The sequence below is a fragment of the Macrotis lagotis genome, chromosome 2 (assembly GCF_037893015.1).
Source record: "Macrotis lagotis isolate mMagLag1 chromosome 2, bilby.v1.9.chrom.fasta, whole genome shotgun sequence".
In the NCBI taxonomy this organism is placed as follows: Eukaryota; Metazoa; Chordata; class Mammalia; order Peramelemorphia; family Peramelidae; genus Macrotis; species Macrotis lagotis.
The window spans coordinates 328939330-328963011 of NC_133659.1; the positions used below are offsets into that span (position 1 = coordinate 328939330).

Genomic DNA, 23682 nt, shown 5'->3' on the forward strand with positions numbered 1-23682 from the left:
TGCAGAGGGGTTAGTAGTCTATGTGAAGCTTACCACTTCCCCTCCCTTCCATGCTTTATGGACCCACAAGAAACCAAGAAGTCTTGACTCTCCTATAGGTTACAAGCTCAAAGACTAGTACTGAGTCACAGAAGGCATTGGAACTCCTTGCTTGGGGACATTAACCCAGAGACTCCAGGGCTTGGTGGTCGGTGCTAATCACCCCCAGCCCTCTCATTGCCCTGAGGACTCAGGGCTCTGCTCCCCTCTACCTCCTAAGGGGAGTCAGAGCCACTTTGGGTTAAAAGTTAACAGAAAAGAAATCTCATCAAATTAAAAAAATAAACCCTGAAAAATTACCAAAAGCCTCCCTCCTCATCCTTGCCTTTGTTTGTTTATTTATTTTTTAAATTTCTCTTGGTTCCCTTGGTTTTTTTTTATTTGTTTTTATTAAATGTTAAAATAATGGTACATGGGAAATCATGCATTTTCTTTAAATTTATTTTCTATTTTTTCTCTTTTTAAATCTCTCTTGCCTTTAAAGTGTTTTTTCTCTTTTTTCCACATTTTTCCTGTTGTTTCTCTTCATTTCTCTTATTTTGTTTTTGTATTTTTTGTCGTTGTTGACTTATTTTTTTTCTTTTTTTTTTCTTTTTTTTTCCTTTTTTGCTTTTGGAAGGTTCCCCCTTGGTTGGTTTTGTTCCCCCCCAACCCCCCACCCCTCTTTTTCCACCCCCACTGACCCTAGCCTGGCCCGGCCTGTTCCCCTGGCCTCTTTCCCCAGCCCCTACTTGGAGCTCTAGGCTGGGCTTCATACAGGGGTGGTTCGGCGGTTGGCTGTGTTGGTGTGGATAGAGTCCTTATTCTCTTTCTGGATACAGTTGTGAACTTGGAGGAAGCTATTATCCCTGTCGGAGTTGTAGGTGGCGGTGGGGGTGGTGGCGGCCTTCAGCGGGTCCCTGGTTAGGGTGTACATCGAGATCTCTGTGGAGGGCAGAGTGTTGAAGCCTTTGATTCCCACAGGGGAAGCATCCCTGGAGTGGGAAGGCTCGGTAGACCGGGAGCTGGAGCGACTTCGTCTCTGGTAGCGGTAGCGGTAGCTAGGGATGCGGGTGATGGCGGAGGACTGGAGGTAGTCCGTGGCACGGGCATTGGCTCGGAGCTGTTTGTGCCGGTCAATAAACATGTGGACGGCCAACACTCCCACCATCTCAGCAATGATGAAGGACAGGGCCCCGAAATAGAAGGACCAACCATAGGAGTAGCTATTCTTCTTAGAGTCACTTTTGGAAGGGTCTCCGGCATTGGCTGATATGTACACGATGATGCCGATGATATTACTCAGGCCTAGGAGGGGAGGCGATGGGGAGGAAGAGGAAGGTTCATTAGTTTCCAAGGAGCAATGGACAGCAGCTGGGATACACTGGAACCCCTAGACTAGGAGGGTCTATTGAAGGCAGCTCATTTTACAGATAGGGAAACTGAGGCTGGAGAGGTAATCCAGGTGCTCTGGACCCTCTAGGTTAGAGCTGGAAAGGGACTAATTCCTTTATTTATAGGAAATTCAGAAACTGAGGTCTAGAGAAAGGAAAGTGATTTATTGTGAGTATTGGATCACAGCTCTGGAAATGCAGGGGACCTCAGGAGACATCTGGAGTCAATTGAGTCCCAGAAGGGGTCAGAGATTTGATAAGGGAACACAGATCATGCTTTTCCCTCTTTCCTACCAACCTCCAGGAATCCCATGAGCTCTTCAGAACATGGCTCAGGTGCCAGTTTCTACCAGGAGCCATCATTTTATAATTGCCTACTATGGGCTAAGTTGTTTGCTAAGGGCTAGGTATACAAAGAAAGGGTTTTTTAAAGTAGTCCCTGCTCTTAAGGAAATTGTCATGGAGGACAAAGGTGTGCACACAGCATATGATGAACAAATATTGGAGAAGTACCATGGTGAAGAGGACTCTGGACTTTAGAAGACCTAGATTCAAATCCTGCCTCTAGTTTTTATTAACTGTGTGATCATGAAAGTCTCTTTACCTGTCTGCCTCAGATTCTGTGCTTCTAAAGTGAGGGGATTTGATGACTAAGGTCATTTCCAGTTCTGAGTCTATGAATCTATGATATGGTGACTTTTTAAGTTCCCTTTCATCTCTGACATTGTTCTTTCCCTGTTCTATGGTTCCTCTGAACTCTGACATTCCTGTTTTAAGCCCCCTCCCAGCTCTACATTCTTTGATCCTATGATTGATTTGATTCATTCAGATAGTAGAACTCTCTTCCAAGGGCAATTGGGTATAAAAGAAAAGTGGGAATAAACATAAATTATAGACCCTTTTCTTTGAAATTATTTCTTTTTTATTATGATCTTAATCATAACAAACAGTAATTTTTTTCAGTGAGCAAAGAATAAAAAATAACCCATGTCATACACACTGAACCACTTCTTTTAAAATGTAGCTGAAATTGAACAAAATCACCCATTAGCAGCACTTTCTGAAAGGCCTTTTGTTTTCTTGAATATTTTTAAATGTTTTATCCATGCTTTTCCTTTCCTCCTTCCCTTCCCTTCTTTCCTCCTCCCTCCCTTCCTCCTTTCTTCCTGCCTTTCCTTACCTCCCTTCATCTTTCCTTCCTTCCTTCCTTCCTTCCTTCCTTCCTTCCTTCCTTCCTTCCTTCCTTCCTTCCTTCCTTCCTTCCTTCCTCCTCATTCCTTCCTTCCCTTTTCTTTCTTTCTCTGCCTCTGTCTCTCTCATTCTTTCAACACCCAGGTGATGCCCTGTTTGTCAAATGACTGGATGTCACCAAGTCAGCCTTGCCCAGATGGATGGAGGCTATTCCACACAGTTCCTGAGATATGAAGTGAGGCTCATCTAGCTCTGCCCCACTCTCCTTCCCCTTCTAAATTTTTAGGAGGCCCTTCCTCTAGGAATTCACTACTTTCTGCTCTCAGAAAGTTTGCCTTTCATTGACCGAAAAACAAGAGGACCCATTGTTTCTAGTTGTGGAGTGACCCCAGAATTGTTCCCAGGGTCCCAGTGTCCCTCCATCTCTTCCTCCCTTACTGCCATGGTCTTCTTAGTGGACACCTTCTCCTTCTCCCTGAAGCCAGATTCCTTTGGCCACAAAAGGGCTCATCCCACCATCATTCCTTTACCTGCAGATACGAAGAAGATGCCAGCACTCAGGATGATGTTATGTCGGGTTTTGTAGAACTCACTGGCTGCGATGCAGAGGCCACCCATGAAAAGCAGAATCACGCTCAGGATGGGGAAGATACTGGAGGCCCTCACAGCTCCTGTGAAGTAGAAAGAAGGGGGGGAGAAAGAGAAAAAGTTGGTGGGAGATATGGAATACCTGGTTATAGGGTGAGAAAAATGGACAAAAGGAACTGGAAAGAGGAAGGGGAGAGGAGCCAATAGGAAGGAGAACTGAACATGTTGGGTACAGAAGAAAAGAAAGATGTGAGTGAGAAAGGAGAAGAAGGGAGAGAAGCGAAGGAATGAGAGTAAGGAAAAGGACAGAAGAGCAGAGGAGCAGGAGTTGAACCCAGATCTTGGGACTTGCAAACCCGAACACCTTCCATGTTCCCACTGAAGGAGAGAACTCCAGATCCTCCCTTCCCCCTTCCCCCCACCATGGGAGGGATAGGATGGACTCCACCTTTGTCCCAGTTCCACATGGGGAAGCTAGTAGAGGTGAGAGTCCAGATGGGGATGAAAGTATTCGTGTCAGTGCTGGGAGAAAACATGAGGGTGGATGTGGAGCAGATTGGGGTGAGGATGGAGAAAACTAGGGTGGGCTAGAGAGAGAGATCTAATGGAGCAACATTTTCCTCCATGAATATTGGAACAGATAAAAAGCTGACCCTTTCAAGGTTATAATTAGATCTTTTCCAGTGCTGGTCATTCATTCATTCAGCAAACATTCCTTTCAGAGATTCTTGCTCTGAAGTCTGTGAAATTGTTTTAAAACATTTTGATAACTGTAATTCAATATAATTGGTTTCCCTTTCTCAGACACACTCTTTCCCCATGTTCCTTCCTTCTCTGGCCTCAGTTTTTCTTCAGAATCTGCTTGTGAGTCCACTTCTGTTTAGAATACCACAGGCTATTCTAAAGGGTGTGCTTTTTATTTTATGCATGTAAAAATGTGATTCTGAAATGGAGCTCACAAACTTTACAAGAAGGGGTTCATGACATACAAAAAATTCAGAGCCCCCACTTTATTCCTTTTTACATTTATGAGCATCTTAAAGATGTAGAAGATAGAGGGTTGGATTTGGAGTCAAGAAGACCCAGCTTTGAATCCTGCCTCAAACATTTACTAGTTGTGTGATCCTTGGGCAAGTCACTTACCCTCTCTGGACTTCAGTTTTGTTATTTATAAACTAGTGATAATAATATACCAGCCTCACAGAGTTTTTGAGGCTCAAATAAGAGAACAGATGCAAAGTGTTATGCAAATCTATATGTTCCCTTTTGCTTCTTTATAATACATTTCATTAAAATCTTATGTTTTTATACAGACTGCATTTCCCAGCGAATGCCCCCCGTCTTCCTCAGAAAACCATTTTTCAAAATAAATAATTTTAAAAGGGGGAAAAAAGTTCAGTGAACCTAAGTAACATATTGATTAGGTCTGACATTCTAGACAGTGTTCCATACCCATAGTCCTCCATGTTTGCCAAGAATTGCAAGGAGACACCTTTTCATATTTCTTCTTTGGGGCCAAGTTTGGTCCCAAATAATTTAGAATCGCTTAATTTCTATTGATTTGTCAGCAAGCATTTGTTAAGTACCTACTGGGTTTGGTTCCCAGCTCTGTGGTTCAATACCACTGTGACCACCAGGCTTCCTTTCCTATATCTACAGAACTAAAGGATTGGATAGATAACCTCCCAGACTCCTCTCCTCTCTAGAGCTGATCTGATGTTCCAAGCTAGTCCAGGCATGGTGCTGGCATGACCCAGGGAGCCCATATTTCTCTATAGCTTTAAGGTTTATAAAGTGGTCTTTCCCTAAGAGGGCTCTGAGGGAAGTTGTGCAAGCATTATTGAGTCTCTCCTCTCGCGTCAGAGGGAAGTGGTGTAAGAGGTAGGATTTGAACCCAGGCCTGCTGATAAGTATACTCCACTGTCTTTCCAGCCAGCATCATTTCCTTCTTTGAGAGAAGAGAAGGGTGGCAGCAATGTCTACTGGTAGGTCTCTTCTTGCTTATGCTCAGCGTTCCAATCACAACTCTAATAGTGAGAACATTCCTTCACAGTAAATGATTTCCTTGGCTAGGCAATTCTTCTCCCTGGTTCCCCTTTTGCCTCCCTTTCCTTCCTCTGGAACAACCTTGATTCACACCTTCACCAGCAAGAAGACTTCTGATCCCCAGCCATTTGGAAAAGAGAAATGATATTATAAATAAACAGAAGACAGGAGAGATTTCCAAGGGCTAAGGAAGCAGCTTTTCTGATGATCAGGGTAAGAGGACGATCCCAGGCTTCCTTCCCAGAAAGCTGGGTCCCAGAGGGATCTCATCATCTCTCCTCAGGAGGAGCAGCCAGATCAATTCCAGGGCCCTGGAGTCGGTCAAAGAGCCCCTCGGTTTGAATCCTGGCTCCGGGACTTCCTCTCTTAGCGACAGTGGCAAGTTACCAGCCCTGTCTAGGAAGATGGACTCTATCTCTAAGGACCATTCCAGATGTGACCTCTGAGGATTCAAGGCTTCAGCCCAGTTCTGTAGGCAATTGATATGGCCTAGAATGGTATTTGAAACAGAAGTGGACTCCCAAGCAGATGTTGAAGAAAAACTGAGGCCATAGAAGGAAGGATCATGGGGAAAGAATGTGTGTGCATGGCTTGGAAAGAGACACAAGAAAAGAGCAGAATGGAGAGAGAGAGAGAGACAGACAGACAGACAGACAGACAGACAGGAGAGAAACAGAGAAAGGAGAGAGAGAGACAGACAAAGATAGAATCAGATAGAGAAAGAGACACAGAAAGATAAGAGACAGAAACAGATAAAGGCAGCGAGACAGAGATAGTCAGAGAGGCAGAGACAGATAATTGGAGGGACAGAGAGAGATATTGAGAGACAGAGCCTGAGACTGACAGAGACAGAGACAGATACTGTGCTGCAGAGGGCTAAGAGCAAACCCTGCAGAGCTATACTAGCAAGAGATTAGAGGTGTGGCAGAGCTTGGGATGATAGAGGGACCAGTTGCAGAATATGGGCTCTAGGGTAAAGATTCTCTAAGCCCAGGCAGACAGCTGAAGATCAAGGTACAAAGCAGAAAGTAACCTCCAGACCCATGTAGTTCAGTGATCTATGCTGCAATCCATGACAGGATTTGAACCCAGATCTTGGGACTTGCAAACCAGAACACCTTCCATGTCCCCACTGCAGGAAAGGAGGAACTCCAGATCCAGGAGAAGGCACTTCAATATATCTCTTCTCCTATTTTTCTTCCTCTTCTCTCCTCTCTGCTCCCCCTCAACCCCTCTACCTCTCCCTTCTCTGTACCATCCCTGCTTTTGCTCAGCCTGCCTCTCCCAAGTGTCTGTCTGTCTGTCTGTCTGTCTGTCTGTGTCTCTCTCTCTCTCTCTCTCTCTCTCTCTCTCTCTCCCCACTTCTCCCTCTTAACATCCCACGGTGTTTTCAGCTCAAGGACCCCCTTCTTCATGAAAGCTCTCCTCATTTCCTCCCCCCGTGCTTCCCAGCTGCTAGGTCCTGCCCCCTGAAAGTACTGAGCTGGTGGTTTGATAAACATTCTATATATAGTCTCTTAAAACTGCCCATAGAACGTAAGCACCTTGGGGGCAGGATGGCTTCACTTTTGTCTGGTCTCTCCAGTACCAGCCTAATGTAGGTGCTTATATTGATGGACTGATCTCATCCTTTCAATCAGCTTGGGATAGTAGGCTCTGAAAGTATTGTTAACCCTATTTCCCAGGTGAGGAAATTGAGGCTTGGGAAGGAAAGTGGATCTGCCTAAGGTCCTTCAGATGTTAGATTCATAACCAGTTTGACTCACCTGCTCTTTCTATTCTGCCTTTTTTTGGGGGGGTTTCATAACTGGGTCTGGGAGATGAGTGGTTAAAAAGAAACAAAGTCAGATGGAAGGGGGCAGCTGGTTGACTTCCTGTCTTCTAGACCACCTTCAAGGAGAAGTGTAACGTCCCAGAATGGGTCATGGGAAAAATACCTGGGACCTGGGATTGTGGGAAGGCAAGGTGAGCAGTCCCACACAGTAGGGACCACTGATTCAAAAATGAACCAGAAGAGACCTCAGAGGCTATCACTGTCCCCCTCATTTTACAGATGGGGAAACTAAGGCCCAGAGAAATAAATGATTTATCCAAGGTCTCATAGGTGATGAGGAAAGATTCACACTCACTTCCCCAGAGGTCAAAGCCTTCTCTGTACCATACTTTTCTCAACAAGGGATGTATTTTTTTTAAATACATCTTATAAAGAAGCATATTTTTAATGGTAGGAATTTCAGTTCTCAAGTGGTCTGAGGGATTGTTGAGGTGCTAAGTCAAGTCACAGGCATGTGTTGGAGGGAAGGCTTGAAGCCTGCAGTGGACAGGTGGTAAGAGACCCTCAGGGGAAGCAATTTTCAGACCTGGCCTTGGGTTCAAGTTGGTGTTCAAGAGATATCCTTCCAACAAGGAGTTATTGTGTGTCGTGAGAGTGTGTCGTCCTATCCTAGGCCCCATAGAAGTCCCTGCCCATCAGTCCTTATAGATACCTCAGAAAGGCAAAACATAGAGACTGGAGAAGGGCTGTAAGAAAAATACTATAGGAGCCCCCAAGGGGAAGTTATGTCATCTGGGAAGGGAATCAGAGAGGACGTCCTGGAGGAGGCGAGAGTCAGAATTTGTGCTTGCAGAGTCGCCACTGAATTGTGTCGAGTCACTAGAAGGGCCTTTTTAGCATCAGTTCTGCTGAGTCATCCTCCAGAACCAGGGCTGCACCATTCATGCTCAGACTGGACAATGGGGAGAGACGCAGAGGGGACGCTATGGAGTTCAGAGACCACCTCAGGCTTCTCTGTCCTAGGCCTAAGGCTCAGCTGTGGCTTGGCCAGTTAGGTACTGTGGTCTTATCTGCCCAATGATAATAAAAAGACCTAGGCCCAGGTATTTGGGGTGGCAAAGGGATGTATGTGTGTATGTGTGTGTGTGTGTGTGTGTGTGTGTGTGTGTGTGTGTGAAAGAGAGAGAGAGAGAGAGAGACAGACAGACAGACAATGAGACAGAGTGAGACACACAGGGGAAGGGGAGAGAGAGAGAGAAAGAGAGGGAGAGATGGAGAAACAGAAAGATGAGGGCAGCTAGGTGGCATGGGGCGGCTAGGTGATTCAGTAGATAGAGCACTGCTCCTGGAGTCAGGAGGACCTGAGTTCAAATCTGACCTCAGACACTTAATAATCACCTAGCTGTGTGGCCTTGGGCAAGTCACTTAACCCCATTGCCTTGCAAAAAAAAAAGAAACAGAGAGATGAAGAGAGACAGACACAGAGATAGACAGTGAGACAAAGATAGAAAGACAGACTCAGAGAAGAAAGTGAGGAGGAAGATAGAAAGACAGAATCACACGCAGAGACAGAGAGATGGAAGAAAAGAGAGAGTCACACATGGGTGGTAGTGGCGAGAGACAGAGAAAGAGAGATAAACAAAGATAGAGTGTGAGAGAGTCAGTGTCAGAGAAAGAGAGACAGAGATATAGCAAGACAGAAACAGAGTCACACACACACAGACACACAAACACACATGGAGAGAGAGAGAGAGAGAAAGAGAGAGAGGCAGAGAGACAGAGACAGACAGAGAAAGACAGAGACAGACAGAGACAGAGACAGAGAGAGACAGAGAGAGACAGAGACAGAGAGACAAAGAGAGAGAGACAGACAGAGACAGAGACAGACAGACAGACAGAGACAGAGAGGCAGAGACAGAGAGACAAAGAGAGAGACAGAGACAGAGAGAGAGACAGAGAAAGAGAGGGAGGGAGGGAGGGAGAGAGAGAGAGAGAGAGAGAGAGAGAGAGAGAGAGAGAGAGAGAGAAACACACAGAGAAAGAAAGAGAGAGACAGAGATGGAGAGGAAGACCCTCAGGGAGACAGATGGTCCATACCTCCTCAAATGGGATAATATATGCAGAGTTAAGCTAAGTGGTTTGGTGCTGAGGATGCTCTCCTTTTGGGAGGGTTGCCTGGGGAGCAGGGAAGCACTCCCACAGAAAACTTAGGGGATGGCTGCGTTATTTGCATCATTTTCTGGACTTTTGCTCTGTGGAACACATCTACCAACTTGACTCTTACTCTTTGTATGACCCTGAGCAAATCACTTAAATGTACTCTCCAGGTCTGTTTCCTTATCTGTGAAATGAAGGAGAGTGGACCTGATGACTCCTGAGATTCCTTCCTCTCTAAGAGGACTGTGACCCTATTTGGAATTTTCTTGGAATGGTTTGCCATTTCCTTCTCCTGCTCATTTTACCGAGGAAGAAACCAAGGTAGAATTCAGTGACTTGTTCATGGTCACACAGCTAGTAATTATCTGAGTTCAAATTTGAACTCAGGTCTTCCTGACACCAGTTTTGACACTTTATCCATTTCACCACATAGGTGCCCCACAAGTTTTGGTGCCTTTCCTAATGCAAGGTGCTTACAATAAAATGTACCTCTATGGTTATGTTCTGCAGCAGGGTCATTACTTGTCTTAGACTATTATACATTCATTTGAGCAGCTTAGGATCAAATTGAAAGTTTTTTAAGGGGTTTTTTTTGGGGTTGTTATGCCACACTGTTGATTCATATTAGTCTCAACAATCCTTTCCCCACGATCCTCTGTCTACCCATGTCTCCCTTCCATCTTCTACTTGTACACTTGGATTTATTTTTTTTTAGTTTTTTTTGCAAGGTAGTTACACTCGGATTTTTAGAACACAAATGTAAGATTTTACATTTATCCTATGTGTACTTCACCAGCATGGGGAAAGGCATAATCATAAATGCTGATGATGATGATGCCTATCACAATTGTCACAAAATAATAACATATGGACAAAGAAATATCGAACAAATGGGTGGATTTGTTCATTTGAGACAAATCAGGATAATCAAGAGTTAGAGATGAGTTATTCTGTAGGAGTCTGGACTGATTGGTCAGTGAAAATAATGCAATGGACTAGTAGATACTGAACAACACTCCTCTTCAAGGTGTAAAAACTGAGTACCTAACGAAAAACTGGCAGTGAGGATTTTACATTCTCTGTTATTAAAAAAACAATCTAAATGATGACAAATTCACATATTCCAAACAGAAATGTTAAAATGTCTTTGAGAATCAAAGAAATAAAATCTACAGAGACTGGGTCATTGTCTTGGGTCTAACTGTTGCCCATTATCACCTGCACAGAACACTATGATACTATTTTAAGAACCACGGTTTCAATTGACGGTACTCTACCAAATACAAACTCCAAACTGGGAACAAGAAGTTTTCAATATAAACTTTCACCAGAGAAGAGACCTTGCAGAAGAAATCAAAACCATGTCTTTGTCCTGCCTGCTATTCCTCCAGAGGGTGAGCTTACATCTGATTGTATTTATTCAGTAAAGAGCCTTTTTTTCCCACCTGTAGAATATGAAATGCCAAAGGAAAAGCCCAGAGAATGACACTCCATTTCCCACCTCTGCACATTTGTCCTGGCCATCCACCATGCCTGGAATGTTCTCCCTATTTCTCTCTGCCTCCTGCCTTTCCTCGCTTCTCTCAAGTCTCAGTTTCTATAAGAAATCTGCTTTGGCCCCCTGTCATATGAGAGTCTTCCCTTGGAGATCACTCCTATGTATCCTGTGTGTTTATAATTATTTGCAGATTGTCTCTCTCCCATTAGAATGGGAGCTCTTTGAGGGCAGGAACTGTTTTGTCTTTATATTCCTGGCACTTAGCAAAACATAATGGCTTATCATAGCAAGCATTCTGAAGCAGGGTCAGAAAAATTGAATCACTTTCTAAGGAGATGGACTCATAAGTGCCAGAGGTGGGGGCAGCTAGGTGATGAAGTGGAATCAGGAGGACCTTAGTTCAAATTTGACCTCTCAGACACTTAATAATTGCCTAGTTTGTGTGACCCTGGGCAAGTCACTCAACTCCATTGCCTTAAATAAATAAAATTTTAAAAAAAGAGTCAGAAGTGGCATCATAGATTTAGAGCCAGAAGGGAGGGACAGCTAGGTGGCTCAGTGGATAGAACACTCACCCTAGAGACAGGAGGACCCGAGTTCAAATTTGACCTCAGAGATTTAACACTTACTAGCTGTGTGACCTTGGGCAAGTCTCTTAACCTTGATTACTTAAAAAAAAATAAAGCTAGTGCTAGAAGGGATCTTATACATCATTAAGTTCCATTTGTTTACAGAAAATTTTACAGGGAAGTCTTGCTTGGGATCAACAGCTAGTATAAGTTTGAGGCGGAACCTGAATCTAGGTCTGTCTGAGTCCCTCCTTCATGCCGCTGCTACATATATTTACTTGTCTCCATGCATTTTTCCTTGTATCCCTGGACTCACAGGGAATGGTCTGACCAGACTGTCCAATCTTGGTCAAACCCATCTTGAGTCCAACTCGAGGAAGGGAAAGTCTCCTCTGGGCTGATGTTGGGATATGCTGAGCTCTTCCCCATCCTTGGGGATTCACCCGAGATGCTGCTCCACGCAGAACATTTTCAAGGTTAATAGATCGAAAAAAGTGGCCTACTTTGAATCCATTTGTGTAAATTTTTAGTCTGTCGTTCCTGATGTGTGGTTATTTCCAACTTCAGGATTAACGTTCCGCTAGTTTCTTTAAAAAACCCAGCCTCGCCAAGGCCCTGATGCTCAGAGGCAGCCTCGGAGAGAGAACAGATGGAATGTCTCGGATGCCCCTCCCCCTCGGCTCTGCTGAGCCAAGGCGCCCCATCTTGGAGGACTGAGAGCCAGGCTACCCCCTGCTCCTGCCATGGACCCTCCTTCTGCAGCCCTGGCCCTGGGTCAGGTCACATCCTTCACTGGGGTACTGAGAGCAAACTGCCTGCTATTAGGGCCTGATCCACACCACAGCTCTTTGCACACAGACAGAATTAACTTGCGATATGTCACTTGAGGGGGGGGGGAAGGACAGAATGTCAGAGATGGGGGGGAACCTTAGAACAGGGGGTGTCAGGGCTGGGAAGGACTCTAGAACAGGGAGTGTCAGAGCTGGGTGGGAGCTTAGAACAGGGGGTGTCAGGGCTGGGAGAAAGCTTCGGAGAATTTTAGAATTTGAAAACATTTGAAAATAGAGACTATCAGAACTGAAAGAGACCTTAAAGGTCAATGAATTCTACTGACTTGTACCCATGAGAAAACTGAGGCACAGAGAAGGTCAACTCTTTCTCAAGACCCTCTTGTTAATGAGGAGCTGTCTCTGGCTGCATCCAATTGAAGGACAGAGGCCGCTAGGTGGCGCCACCGTGTCCAGCAGGCTGGACAGGGACTCATCCGACCCCATGTCAGATCCATCCTTAGATGCTCACTAGTTACTCATTGAACTCTTGTCTGCCTCAGTTTCCCCTAGGGATCAAAATAACACCCACCTCCCTTAAATCGCCCCCTAAATACCAGTCATGTCAATATAATTGGCAGATAACATGTATCCTATATTATCAGGTCTTTCACCAAAGATATTCAGATGCTTTTCCTGTTCTAACAGCAACCCGTCTGTGGAAGTGGGGAAGCTGAAGCTGGTGTGCAGACAAAGACCCCCTGCCCTCCCATGGGGGTCTGACTCCTTAGCCCCCTTTACAGCATGCTTCCCTGGACCCATCCTTTATCAGGCTAGGCTGCTGTGGTGGTTGTCAGCCAGATGAGAAAGATAGAAACATAAGGTTCAAGCTTTGAGGCCACTGCCATCAAGTCCCTCAATTGATGTGTGAAAGAAACTGAGGCCAGAACCAGAAAGTGTCAGGCTCATTGTTTCCCAGCTAGCTGGTGGCATTGCCTGGACTTAGGACCACTAACCCTCCCTCAGTTCAGAGTCCTTTGCTCTTTCCCTGATCCTCTGCTGCCTCTCCGTCCTTCACCTGTTCACCTTTAAGGGTGGCCAGCACTCTCTGAGTACTGCCTCAGGGCTTCTCTAAGAGAAGCCAAGCACAAGAAGAAGCCTCTCTGAGGAAAACAGCCATACAATCTAGAAGCAGCATGCTTGGGAGTCCCAAGAAAAGCACGTTGGGAAAATTCACAATAGAAGCCAGACATCTGCAAGACCTCCTGTTTCATTCCCAAGGCCCTGTACTACTGGATGGACCTCTGCCTCCTGGGAAATCAAGATGCCAAGATGGATCTGTCTTGCTGCTTTGATTGGAGAGGCCATCCCTTAAAGAGACAGTAGTGATCCGTATCATAAAACACCATCTAAATTTTTAATATGATCGATCTGAGCATAACAGAAGTCAATTTAGCCTGGGTGAGGAGAGACAGGGCCCCATTGGACACAGCCTCATGGCCACCCTGAAAGGGATCTGAGTAAGGCCCTCAGTGGGGAAGACACCGTCCTTGAAGTCTCTGGGTGGGGAAAAGGGCAGCAGAAAGGAATGACATGGTATCCTGGAAGGAGGACTGGATCTGGAGCCAAAGGACCCAGATTCAGATCCTGACTTTGCCAATATTACCTGAACTTTTGAGTTTTATTTTAGATTTTTTTTTTGCAAGGCAAATGGGGTTAAGTGGCTTGCCCAAGGCCACACAGCTAGGTATTTATTAAGTGTCTGAGACCGGATTTGAACCCAGGTACTCCTGACTCCAGGGCCGGTGCTTTATCCACTAGCTGCCCCTTTGAGGTTTCTTTAAGAGGAGCCTCAATGATCTCAGATGTCTCTTCCAAATCTAAATCTAGGGTCCTCTGACTTTTGGATTCAAGACAATTTATCAGGTGGAACTCTGGCTCTGCTGTTTTTTAGTTATGGGACCTTAGGCAAAAATCATTTTCCCATTTGCAACCTCAGTTTTACTTCTTTCAAATGGGATTTATTGTTGAGTTGATCTGACTCTTCATGTCCCCATTTGGGATTTCCCTGGCTGAGATCCTGGAGCTGTTTTTCATTTCCTTCTCCAACACATTAAGGAAACTGAGACAAATAGAGTGAAGTGACTTGCTCAGGGTCAGGCAGCTGAACTCAGATTCTCCTGACTCTGGAAACATTTTGCTACCTAACTGTCCTTAAAATGAAATAGATGATCTCTAACGTCCCTTCTGGATTTAACTCTGTGGTCATTGGAAGTTTTGTTTTGGAAATTGCTAAAGTTGGATTCTGTAACACCAGAAGTCAAGAATTCTTAACCTCAAAGATTTCTATGGTCAGAGAACCATAGAAATCTTACCTAACTCTCTTATTTAGCACCAAAGCCCAGAGAGATGCAGTGTCTTGCTTGAGGTCACACAGCTAGGACACAGGAAGTAGGACCCCCCAATCTTTGTTTTCTGACTCCAAATCCACTGTGCCACACTACACTATCCACTCCCATGGGAATCCTCCCATGTAATCATAGATTGTCAGAGCTGGAAGGGACCTTGGAGGCCATCTGACTCTTGACATAGGGCCTGGCACAAGGTAAGAATTTAATCAATGCTTGCCGACTTGACTCAACCAATTGAGTACTTTTAAATTAGACTGCCTTAAATATTTTAATATAACTATCATGGGACCAGACTGGAGCCCTTCTAGATCTGGACATACATTCTGATCTCTTGCTAAAGGACTTATACTAAGTGGTCACTTGGTCCCTGGGCCTGGGGTTACCCTGAAGATGACTCAGTCTGAAGGAGCTGCCCACTCAGTAGGCTATAAAAGAGCAAATGACTTTACTTCATTTTTGCTTTGAGTCTTCCAGTATCTCCCTTTGAATTCTAGAGGTGTGGGGCTGAGAATTTTTCTCCCCTCTCATCCAGTGGTAATGGTGGCCCATAACTTAGGCTTATGGTGATGAGAAATGATACTTGTCTAAGTGAAATAGGGATCCTGGCTACTTCCTTCCATATTTTTGTTTCTTCCCTGGGCAAAGGTCTGCAAACAGCAAGCAACAAACAATCCTGAACAATGATATTCTCAGTCTTGATGGTGACTACTTTGCAACCTCAGGTTCTTGAATTAATTCTGGTTACCCAGCAGGAGTTGTTTCTTGAAACGCCATTGCTTCTTAGAGGGTAAGGTGATTGACAATCAGGTCAACCTGAATTTAAAAGGATGAAAGAATGGTACCTGACTGGCCAGCAGATTTGGAACTTAGGAATTGCTCAGACAAATGGAGGTCTGAGGTGAATGTCTACTCGGCAGTCTACATTGTACCTTTACCTCTGAAAGATCATAATGATGGGGATGGGTTACAGTTGTATGTTTTAATTAGGTATCTACTAATGAATGCTTATGGATTTTTTTCTCTTAGGTCTTTCTTTTGTGGTGGAGAAAATTTTTTAAAAAAACTCTCATATCTGATAATTATTTTGCTTATTTAGCATTTTTTTTTATAGAAAGTGCCTTGTAAATCCTGTTAGGAGAAGATTCTGGATAGGAGTCAGCCCCAAGCATTATTTAGAGTAGGGGGTCAGCACACTATGGTCCTTGGGTCGAATGCAGCCCACCAGATTCTTAGCTGTACAAAAAAAAAGGAGATGAATTGGATTTGGCTCTTGGGTTGTGGTTTTCTGACCTTCCCTTTTAGAAATTTTCTTTGGAATGTTATTTTAGGAAAGGGACAAAAAAGTCATAGGGATGAGATGGGAAAAGCTGAACCCTCCTCTTTTGGAGTTCCTATGTGAGTATAGAACACAGGGTTTTGTGGGAAATGGCTTTCTGGAGTCACATCTCCTGACCTGGTCCATATTTGTCCTATTTCTTTTGGAGGTGGTTCACTTGTCCTAGATTTGGGTAAGGTCAGAATTCCATTTGGAATGCTCCAGAATTTTTCAGTGATAGAAATAGGATACCTTATGTATCACAGGTGCCCACTGGAAATATTTTGTTAGGACCTCCATCTGGATTTCCCTATGCATTGGAAGAGATCCAGTAGAGAAATGTATGGGTTGCTCGAAGGAGGAATTTTCACCATGAATTGTTTGAATTATCATATGAAGATAAGGGAATGAGTTCTAGTTTTGTTTGGAAGAGCCCCTCGTGATCTGGGACCTCATTGGAACTATAAATTACTTTCCCTTCAAGAAAGAAAGTTTTTTTTTAAACTTTCTTTTTTTTCCCTTTTGATGGGGTTGTTTTTGAAATTTTAATTTTATTTTCTTCTAATAATTTGGGATTGAGAGAGACGCTTCAAAAGCAATAGGAAGGCAATAATCTATAAGAATCTGCTAAAATATTTGTGTATTATAGTTTGACTCTCACAACAGAATGTTAATTTTGGAATTTAAAAAAAATTACAGTGTTGAAGGTCTTGGCATGCTATGCAAGAGAATGACATCATGTGGACTCTGGGGAGACTCTTTAGGGCAAAGCACTGTGGGAAACATGCAAAATGATTTTGAGACTTTCCTAGAACCTCAATGAACTCTCCAGAGTAAGGAATATGGGCATATGTGCCCCAAATGCCCTAGATATTCTGATGGATACATTATCGATTGGAATGGGAATAATATTGGACATTACCAGGATGTTACTTCTTGAGTCAGAGGATCTGGGTTTACATTTTGATTCTACTATTAATCATCATGTGAGCTTAGAAAGGTCACAACCTTATTTCCAATGTCTTCAATATGTTTTTCTTGGTCTCACTCCCTGTCCCCTCCCTTCCTTATTTTATCCTTTGAAATAGCCCAATCATTTTGTCTGGGTATATCTTGAGTTTGTGACATGGTACCTAATATAGAGTAGGTCATGCATATTGACTGAATGGAATTTAGTTTCGGTTTTCTTTCCTAAAATGAGGAGGTTGAAGACAGTGTCATAACTATATTTTCTGAGTTGAGATCCAAGCTTTCTTCATTACACTACACTATCTCCTTTTCCAGGAAACAACTTTGGCTGGCTAGGTTTTCAGACACACAAGACATATCCTTGGGTTCTCTACATGTTTTCTCTTGATAAATGTATTTCTCAAAGCTGCCATAGTGATTTTTCCTAAAGCACAAGTCTGATCATATCACTCTCCTATTCAATAAATACCAGTAGCTCCCTATTATTCTAGGAATAAATATAAACCCTCTGTTTATAATTTAAAGCTTTTTGTACCCTGGTGCCAATCTACCTTGCCAGTCTTATTACATATTAATCTTCTTCACATACTCATAGTCCAAATAAATCAACCATCTTGCTGTAAATTTCCTATTTCTATATCTGTGAATCAGGCATTCTTCACGTCCCCTCATTTCTGTCTCTTCGAATTCTTCACTTGCTTTAAGACTCAGCTCAAATACCATCTTCTGCCATGAGGCCTTTCCTTATTACCCTGTCACCTTCCCCACCAAGTCATCTTGTTCTAAAGTATATCTCTTAAATTCCTTGAGAGACACAATTCTCTGGTACCTCATAGGAAATTAATGGACACTTATTGATTGATTAATCATGGCTAATTGATGACTCAGCTCATAAATTGTATAAACATTTAATTTTGTTTTTTAAATTTTTTTTCCCCATAAAACTTTCATTCCCCTTTTCCATGACAGTTTAGTTTTAGGTACCCCCTCCCCCAATTTTTTTTTTTGGTGCAAAGCAATGGAGTTAAGTAACTTGCTCAAGGTCACACAGCTAGTAATAATCAAATAATATCAAATGTATGGGATTAGATTTGAACTCAGGTCCTTCTGATGCAAGGATCAGTGCTCTTTCCTCTGTGCCACAGGTCTCCTTTTTTTTTTTTTTTTTTTAGGTTTTTGCAAGGCAAATGGGGTTAAGTGGCTTGCCCAAGGCCACATAGCTAGGTAATTATTAAGTGTTTGAGACTGGATTTGAACCCAGGTACTCCTGACTCCAGGGCCAGTGCTTTATCCACTGTGCCACCTAGCTGCCCCCACAGGTCTCCTTTTAAAAAAAATTACTAAGCATTTATTTTCTTCCCCTCCCAATTTCTCCTCTACTTTTTTCTTTCTTTCTTTTTTTTTTTTTTGCAAAAAACAAAGACAAACCCAACCCTGCCCTTTTCACTTCAGAGGAACAATTGTAGATAGGTGCTTCAGCCCCCAGGGTCTGACACATGGAAAGTACTTAATAAATATATCTTGATTAACTTGATTGTTGGTTGATCTCAGAAAGAAGGATTAGCCCCTCCTTGTTCAAATTACTCATTCCCTTAGAGGTTTACAAATAACTCTCTCCACAATCATTTATTAGTCAGTCAGGGCAAGGGTCAGCATTCCTATTTACAGATGAGGAAACTGAGGTACAGAAAGTTGGAGTGTTTTTCAAGGTCACAAAGGAAGGATATCAGGTTCCTATGCCATGGGCTGCAAAAGATCTCAGAGGACATCCAGTCCAACTCCCTCATTCCTGATGATGACAGTGAGTCCCCTTGAATTTAAATGACTTGCCCAGGATCACACATCAAAGTGTGCATTTGAACACAGTTTCCTGGCACTGCCATGTACACCCAAAAGTATACTCCATTTGATTTGTCCAGAATCTTTAGTTACAGCTGACCTCTAATTCTACTTCTAGAAGTGAGGTTCTCCTGTAGAGATTCCAGTTCACTCGGTGCTAGTACCCCAACCCCCATGATGGATAAGAGAATCAGTGCACTTACGGAGGAAATACTCTGCTGTGTCGGCTTCATAATCTGCATCCTCAGGGAAGTGATCGATTTGCTTACACAGACCTTTAAAATTCCCTGAAAAACAAGGGAAGAGAGAAGAAATGAGTATATCAGAACATTAGGAATCCCAGCTCCTTCCCCTCCAAGAACAATCCCCAAACCTTATCCTTGGTTCATACTGGCTTCTGTTAGAGTTCTCCTCCTGGGGGTTATCTGTGCCTTACTTAACTAGCAGGAAGGGTTTTTATTCTCTTTGAGGTCTATCACTGAAGAGACAATTAACACCCAATGTAGCTGATGCAGTGAATTCTCTAGTGTTGAGAATAGCCAGGGAGACTGGGCAGCTGAGCCAGAGAACAGGAAGGGCAGCAGTAGCTGTCAGTGGTCCTGAAGTGAAGGGAGTACTGGGATGTCTTTCTCCTACTCTGAGATTGTCTGCAGGCCATAGATGAAAATACCCCTGGGCCAGGAGTTTGCAAACCGGCCTTTACATAGTAGTGGTGGCAGAACTAATTATGTTGGCAGGAGGGAGAGCAAGAGAACTAGGTGAAAACTCTTCATGGGAGATCAGTGCATCGTTCTCTGATATTTCTGAGCAGAATTCCTTTGTTGCCTATTTGTGTTTTTCTGTGTTGTATGTGTCCCTGGGCAAGTCTTGTGCAATGGACTGTGTCCCAGGCACATCAAACATCTAAGGGTCTAGATGATGATGACTATCACAAAGTCTTAAAATTTTGAAAAAATGTTCGGTTCCAGATTCTCTCCTTTTCTCTATCACCCTCCCCAACCCATAGGGAAGGCAAGAAAAATGATATGAAGTCATGCAAAAGGCATTTCCATATTAGCTATGATCTGGGGAAAAAAAGAAAAAGAGAGAAAGAGAAATAATATGCTTTACTCTGTACTCTGAGAGTGCATCAGTTCTCTATCTGAAAGTATCAAGGTATTTGACATTACTGATTGGACCCTGTCTTTTTCTATTGTTTTGTTGGTGAGAGGTCATGGAAGCCTGATGGTCAGAGGGCAGAGGTCAGAGGACCCTAACAAGGATAGAAGCATGAGCTATAGGACTTATTCAGATCCTCTAGCTATGAGAATTTCCATACAGTCATTAGCAAATGATTAAAAAAAACCTTCAAACAACAACAAAACGTATTAATGTGGAAATTAAACTGAATGTTCATTCAACAGTCAACAAAATTTTACAGCCATTTCCTGTCTAGTCCAGACAACCGCCATTTGGCAATAATATTATTACTATGCTGTAATGTCATTGAGTGAATTGCCTTAGATACAAATGAGATAATTCTATGAATTATAGAATGAACCATCCCAAATTAGGTTTTTCACCTAAAGTTGGGTTTTATGGGACTAATTAGAAGTGTTACACTATATCAGAGCCTACTATGTGTGTGAAATATTGGGTTAGATTTCAAGATCTAAAAACTGAGAGGGGAGATTAAAAAGGTATACAAATGACTTTGAAAAATAAATTATAAATAAATATTTAATTTATATATAAATACACATATAATGTATATAATAAATGCATAGTATAGAGAATTGTATTATATTAACTAGACTGAACTATATTATATATGTTCACATACAGACACAGACATACACATGCACTCATGTAATTATAAACATATATATACATTTACAAACACACTATATATATATATATATATGTATATATAAAATAAAAGCCATGACATACATGACTTGATATAAGCCATGATATCAAATAAAAGTCTGGTTTAGTGGATAGAGAACTGCCTCAGGGTCAGGGAGATCCAAGTTTGAGTGCTGTCTGACATATACAAAATCAAAGAAAGCTTCCTGGAGGAGGTAGCCTTTGATCTGGGTCTTGAAGGTTGGGTAGAACTTTAACTCATCAGGATGAACAAAGGAGGTCTAAAGTCAGGAAAGTGAGATGTGTTCATTCAATAGTGAGTGGCCAGGTTTGACTGTAGAGTATACAAAGGGGCAGCTAAGTAATCATAGTGCACAAAGCATCATGCCTAGAGTCAGAAAGATTGTGAAGGCCTTTGAAAATCAGGCCCATTTGAGCTTTATTTGGTAGGAAATCAGGATCCCTCAGGGTTTTTGGAGCATGATTACATTTGTGTAATAGAAAGATTAATTTGGTAGGAAGATCTAGATGCGATGGGGGAAAACATGGAGGCAGGGAGACAACTTAGTAGGATATTGCAAAAAGCAATGAGATCAAAATAATATCAGTCACAAATATAATAATATGGATAAAAAATATTGTGTATTTGTAGTGGCCTATTTTGGCATTGAGGCAGAAATAAAGAAATGCACCTCCCTTCTTTCCTTGGAAAAATGAGGGATGATGGCAGTAGATTGTCGTTGGTGCTATTAGATGAACTGTTTGCTTGTTATGTGAGAAGATTTATAGAGTGGGTATATTCAGAAATATATCTACCTGAGACTAAAATGTAAAAAACCCAAGATGTATCAATAGAACTTTGATTTAAAAAAATAATGGAGGCTTCTCGCCTGACTTATCTTGGTGGATGTGGGAGAGGGAAGGAGATCGATATGAGAAATTCTGCCCAGAGAGAATCAACAGGCCTTGGTAATGGGTAAGGTGGGGGATGAAGGCGAAAGGAGAGGTAAAATGACTGCAAGGCTCTGAGTCTTGGGTCACTGGGAGGATGGAGAAAATCCAATTCCTTGAGGGAGGAGACTTTCATTTTTGTCTTTGTCTCACTAGTGCTGAGCACAGTTCTGGCACAGAATAATGGCTTAATCACTCACTCATTCAATCAATAGGCATTCATCAAGCATAGGACACTCAATGCTCCATCACCCAACTCCGCGAGTCCTCACTGGCTGTTCTTCCTGCCTGGGATGCTGTTCTTCCTTATGTTCTCTCCTTCAAGACTCAGCTTGGATGACACCATCTACATAAGACCTTAGAGGCTTTCTCCTTTAGGTTACCTGCCATCTCTTCTGTTTTTTTTTGTTTTTTTTTTTTAGGTTTTTGCAAGGCAATGGGTTAAGTGGCTTGCCCAAGGCCACACAGTTAGGTAATTATTAAATGTCTGAGGTCACATTTGAACTCAGGTCCTCCTGACTCCAGGGCTGGTGCTCTATCCACTGCGCCACCTAGCTGCCCTTCTGCCATCTCTTCTGTCTGTACCAGTGTTAACCTGTATTCACTCTCCAGTTAGAGTGTAAGCTCCTGGAGGGCAGGTACCCTCCCCCCTTCTCTCTTCATTGCTTAGTTCAAGGTCAGATATTTAGAAAGTGCTTAACAAAGCCTGTTCATTGACTCACTAATTGCCAAGCACTGGGATTCAATGAGAAAAAAATTAAATAATAATGATAATGATATCATTAAATAAAAATGTTAAAAAAACTTAAAATAAAAATTAAATTAAAAAAATTGGAGGAGAAGGGAACCTCCAAAGATATAGAGTTAATCTTTCCATTTTACAGATGATGAAATGGATGTCCAGAGACTTGCCCAGGATCACATAGTTTCAACCAGGATTTGGACTCAGGCCTTCCTGACTCCAAGTCTGATGCTCTTTCTACTACACCTCATTGTCTCTTCTTGGCAGACTGGGCAAGAACTCACCCAGAATACAGCCCAAAGACACCCAGGACCAAATATGCTCTCTACCTATGTGCTAAGATCAGTTGTGTTTATTTGCTGAAAGGCTGACTTTCTAAGGTAGCTAAAACCTGGAAACAAAGTGGGTTCTCCTCTATTGGTGAATGACTACATATTGTGGTATGTGAAAATGGAATATTATTGTGGGGTAAAGAATGATCTGTAGGAGTAATTCAGAGAAACATAGGAAGACTTTAGATAACCTGATGTGCACTGAAGGAAGTCAAACACAGAAAGCAACATATTCAATGTCAACAATTAAGTTAATGGAAAGTGTAACAAGATATAACTTGACCTGATTTGGCCTTGGAGAAGAGATGAAAAAAAATGTGCTTTGTCCCTTTTATTGGTAAAGTGAGTATCCCAAAAGGTTGTGATTCCCCCATTATTAAGCTGCTAACCAAGATTTGATCTGTGGCTCTCTCATTGCAAATCCAGCTCTAAAAACATGCATCTAAAAACCACGATTCTCAGTAGGGGTACACAGGTTTTCCCAGGCTGATAGAGAGGTTCAGGATACAAAAAAGTGGGGAACCCTTGTCCTAGGTCAAATTCACATTCTAAAAAACTTACATGTTTATGCAGTATATTTTTCTCCAACATCTTTTGAGGTAAACAATATAAGTGTGCTTTCTCCATTTACAGATGTAAAAATTGAGACCTGGCAAGTTTAAGCAATCTGTCCAGAATCACACATAAGTGTGTGGGCCTTGACTTCAGGGTTTTTGATTCTTGGACCAGTGTCCTCCTCATGGCACCAATCCTTCTCATCTAATCTGCCTCCTACTAGATACTATATAAGTCATTCTTTCTACTGACATGGAGCTTGTTGAGAACAATTTAGAAAATCTTATGGTGAACACCCTGGCAGCTGGTGCCTCCAAAGCAAATCTGTATAAGAATGACTTTGGAATTACAGGTTCAAGAGAGAATGACAGTGAGAAAGTGGCCTTTATCAGCCAGCATTTCTCTAAGAGACAGCTTGGCCTCTCTCCTTGGCAATGGCTCTTGGGAAGAGGTGGTTGGACATTCTCAGGGAATCACAGGAACTGATTCCTGGCTCGTCTGGTTCGGACAGGCAAATGGATACAAGTCTACCAATCCAGCGGCCAATAAGCCTAATGAAAATGAAATCCCTGAGGTCCTTTACCCAGACCCTTCAACTAACTCCCAGCATCCTCCCAGAGTTGGGCACAGGCTGATGGGGAAAGCTCAGAGACAGCTTCTTTGGCAAGCCAGTTGCTGCTGCTGCCAGGGGCAAACCATTTCAAGACGGGAAATTTCA

General features: G+C 42.8%; 1 protein-coding gene across 1 annotated transcript in view; it reads right to left on the reverse strand.

Moving 5' to 3' along the window:
• Nucleotides 1-790: 790 nt before the first annotated feature.
• The window catches only part of CACNG2 (calcium voltage-gated channel auxiliary subunit gamma 2), a 159353-nt gene continuing 136461 nt past the window's right edge, over nt 791-23682 (reverse strand). Inside the window, exons 2-4 of the mRNA XM_074226837.1 lie at nt 18740-18823; nt 3134-3274; nt 791-1326 (exon numbers count right to left, since the gene is read on the reverse strand). Coding sequence (XP_074082938.1) covers nt 791-1326; nt 3134-3274; nt 18740-18823 — 761 coding nt within the window. The remainder of the gene's footprint in view (nt 1327-3133; nt 3275-18739; nt 18824-23682) is intronic.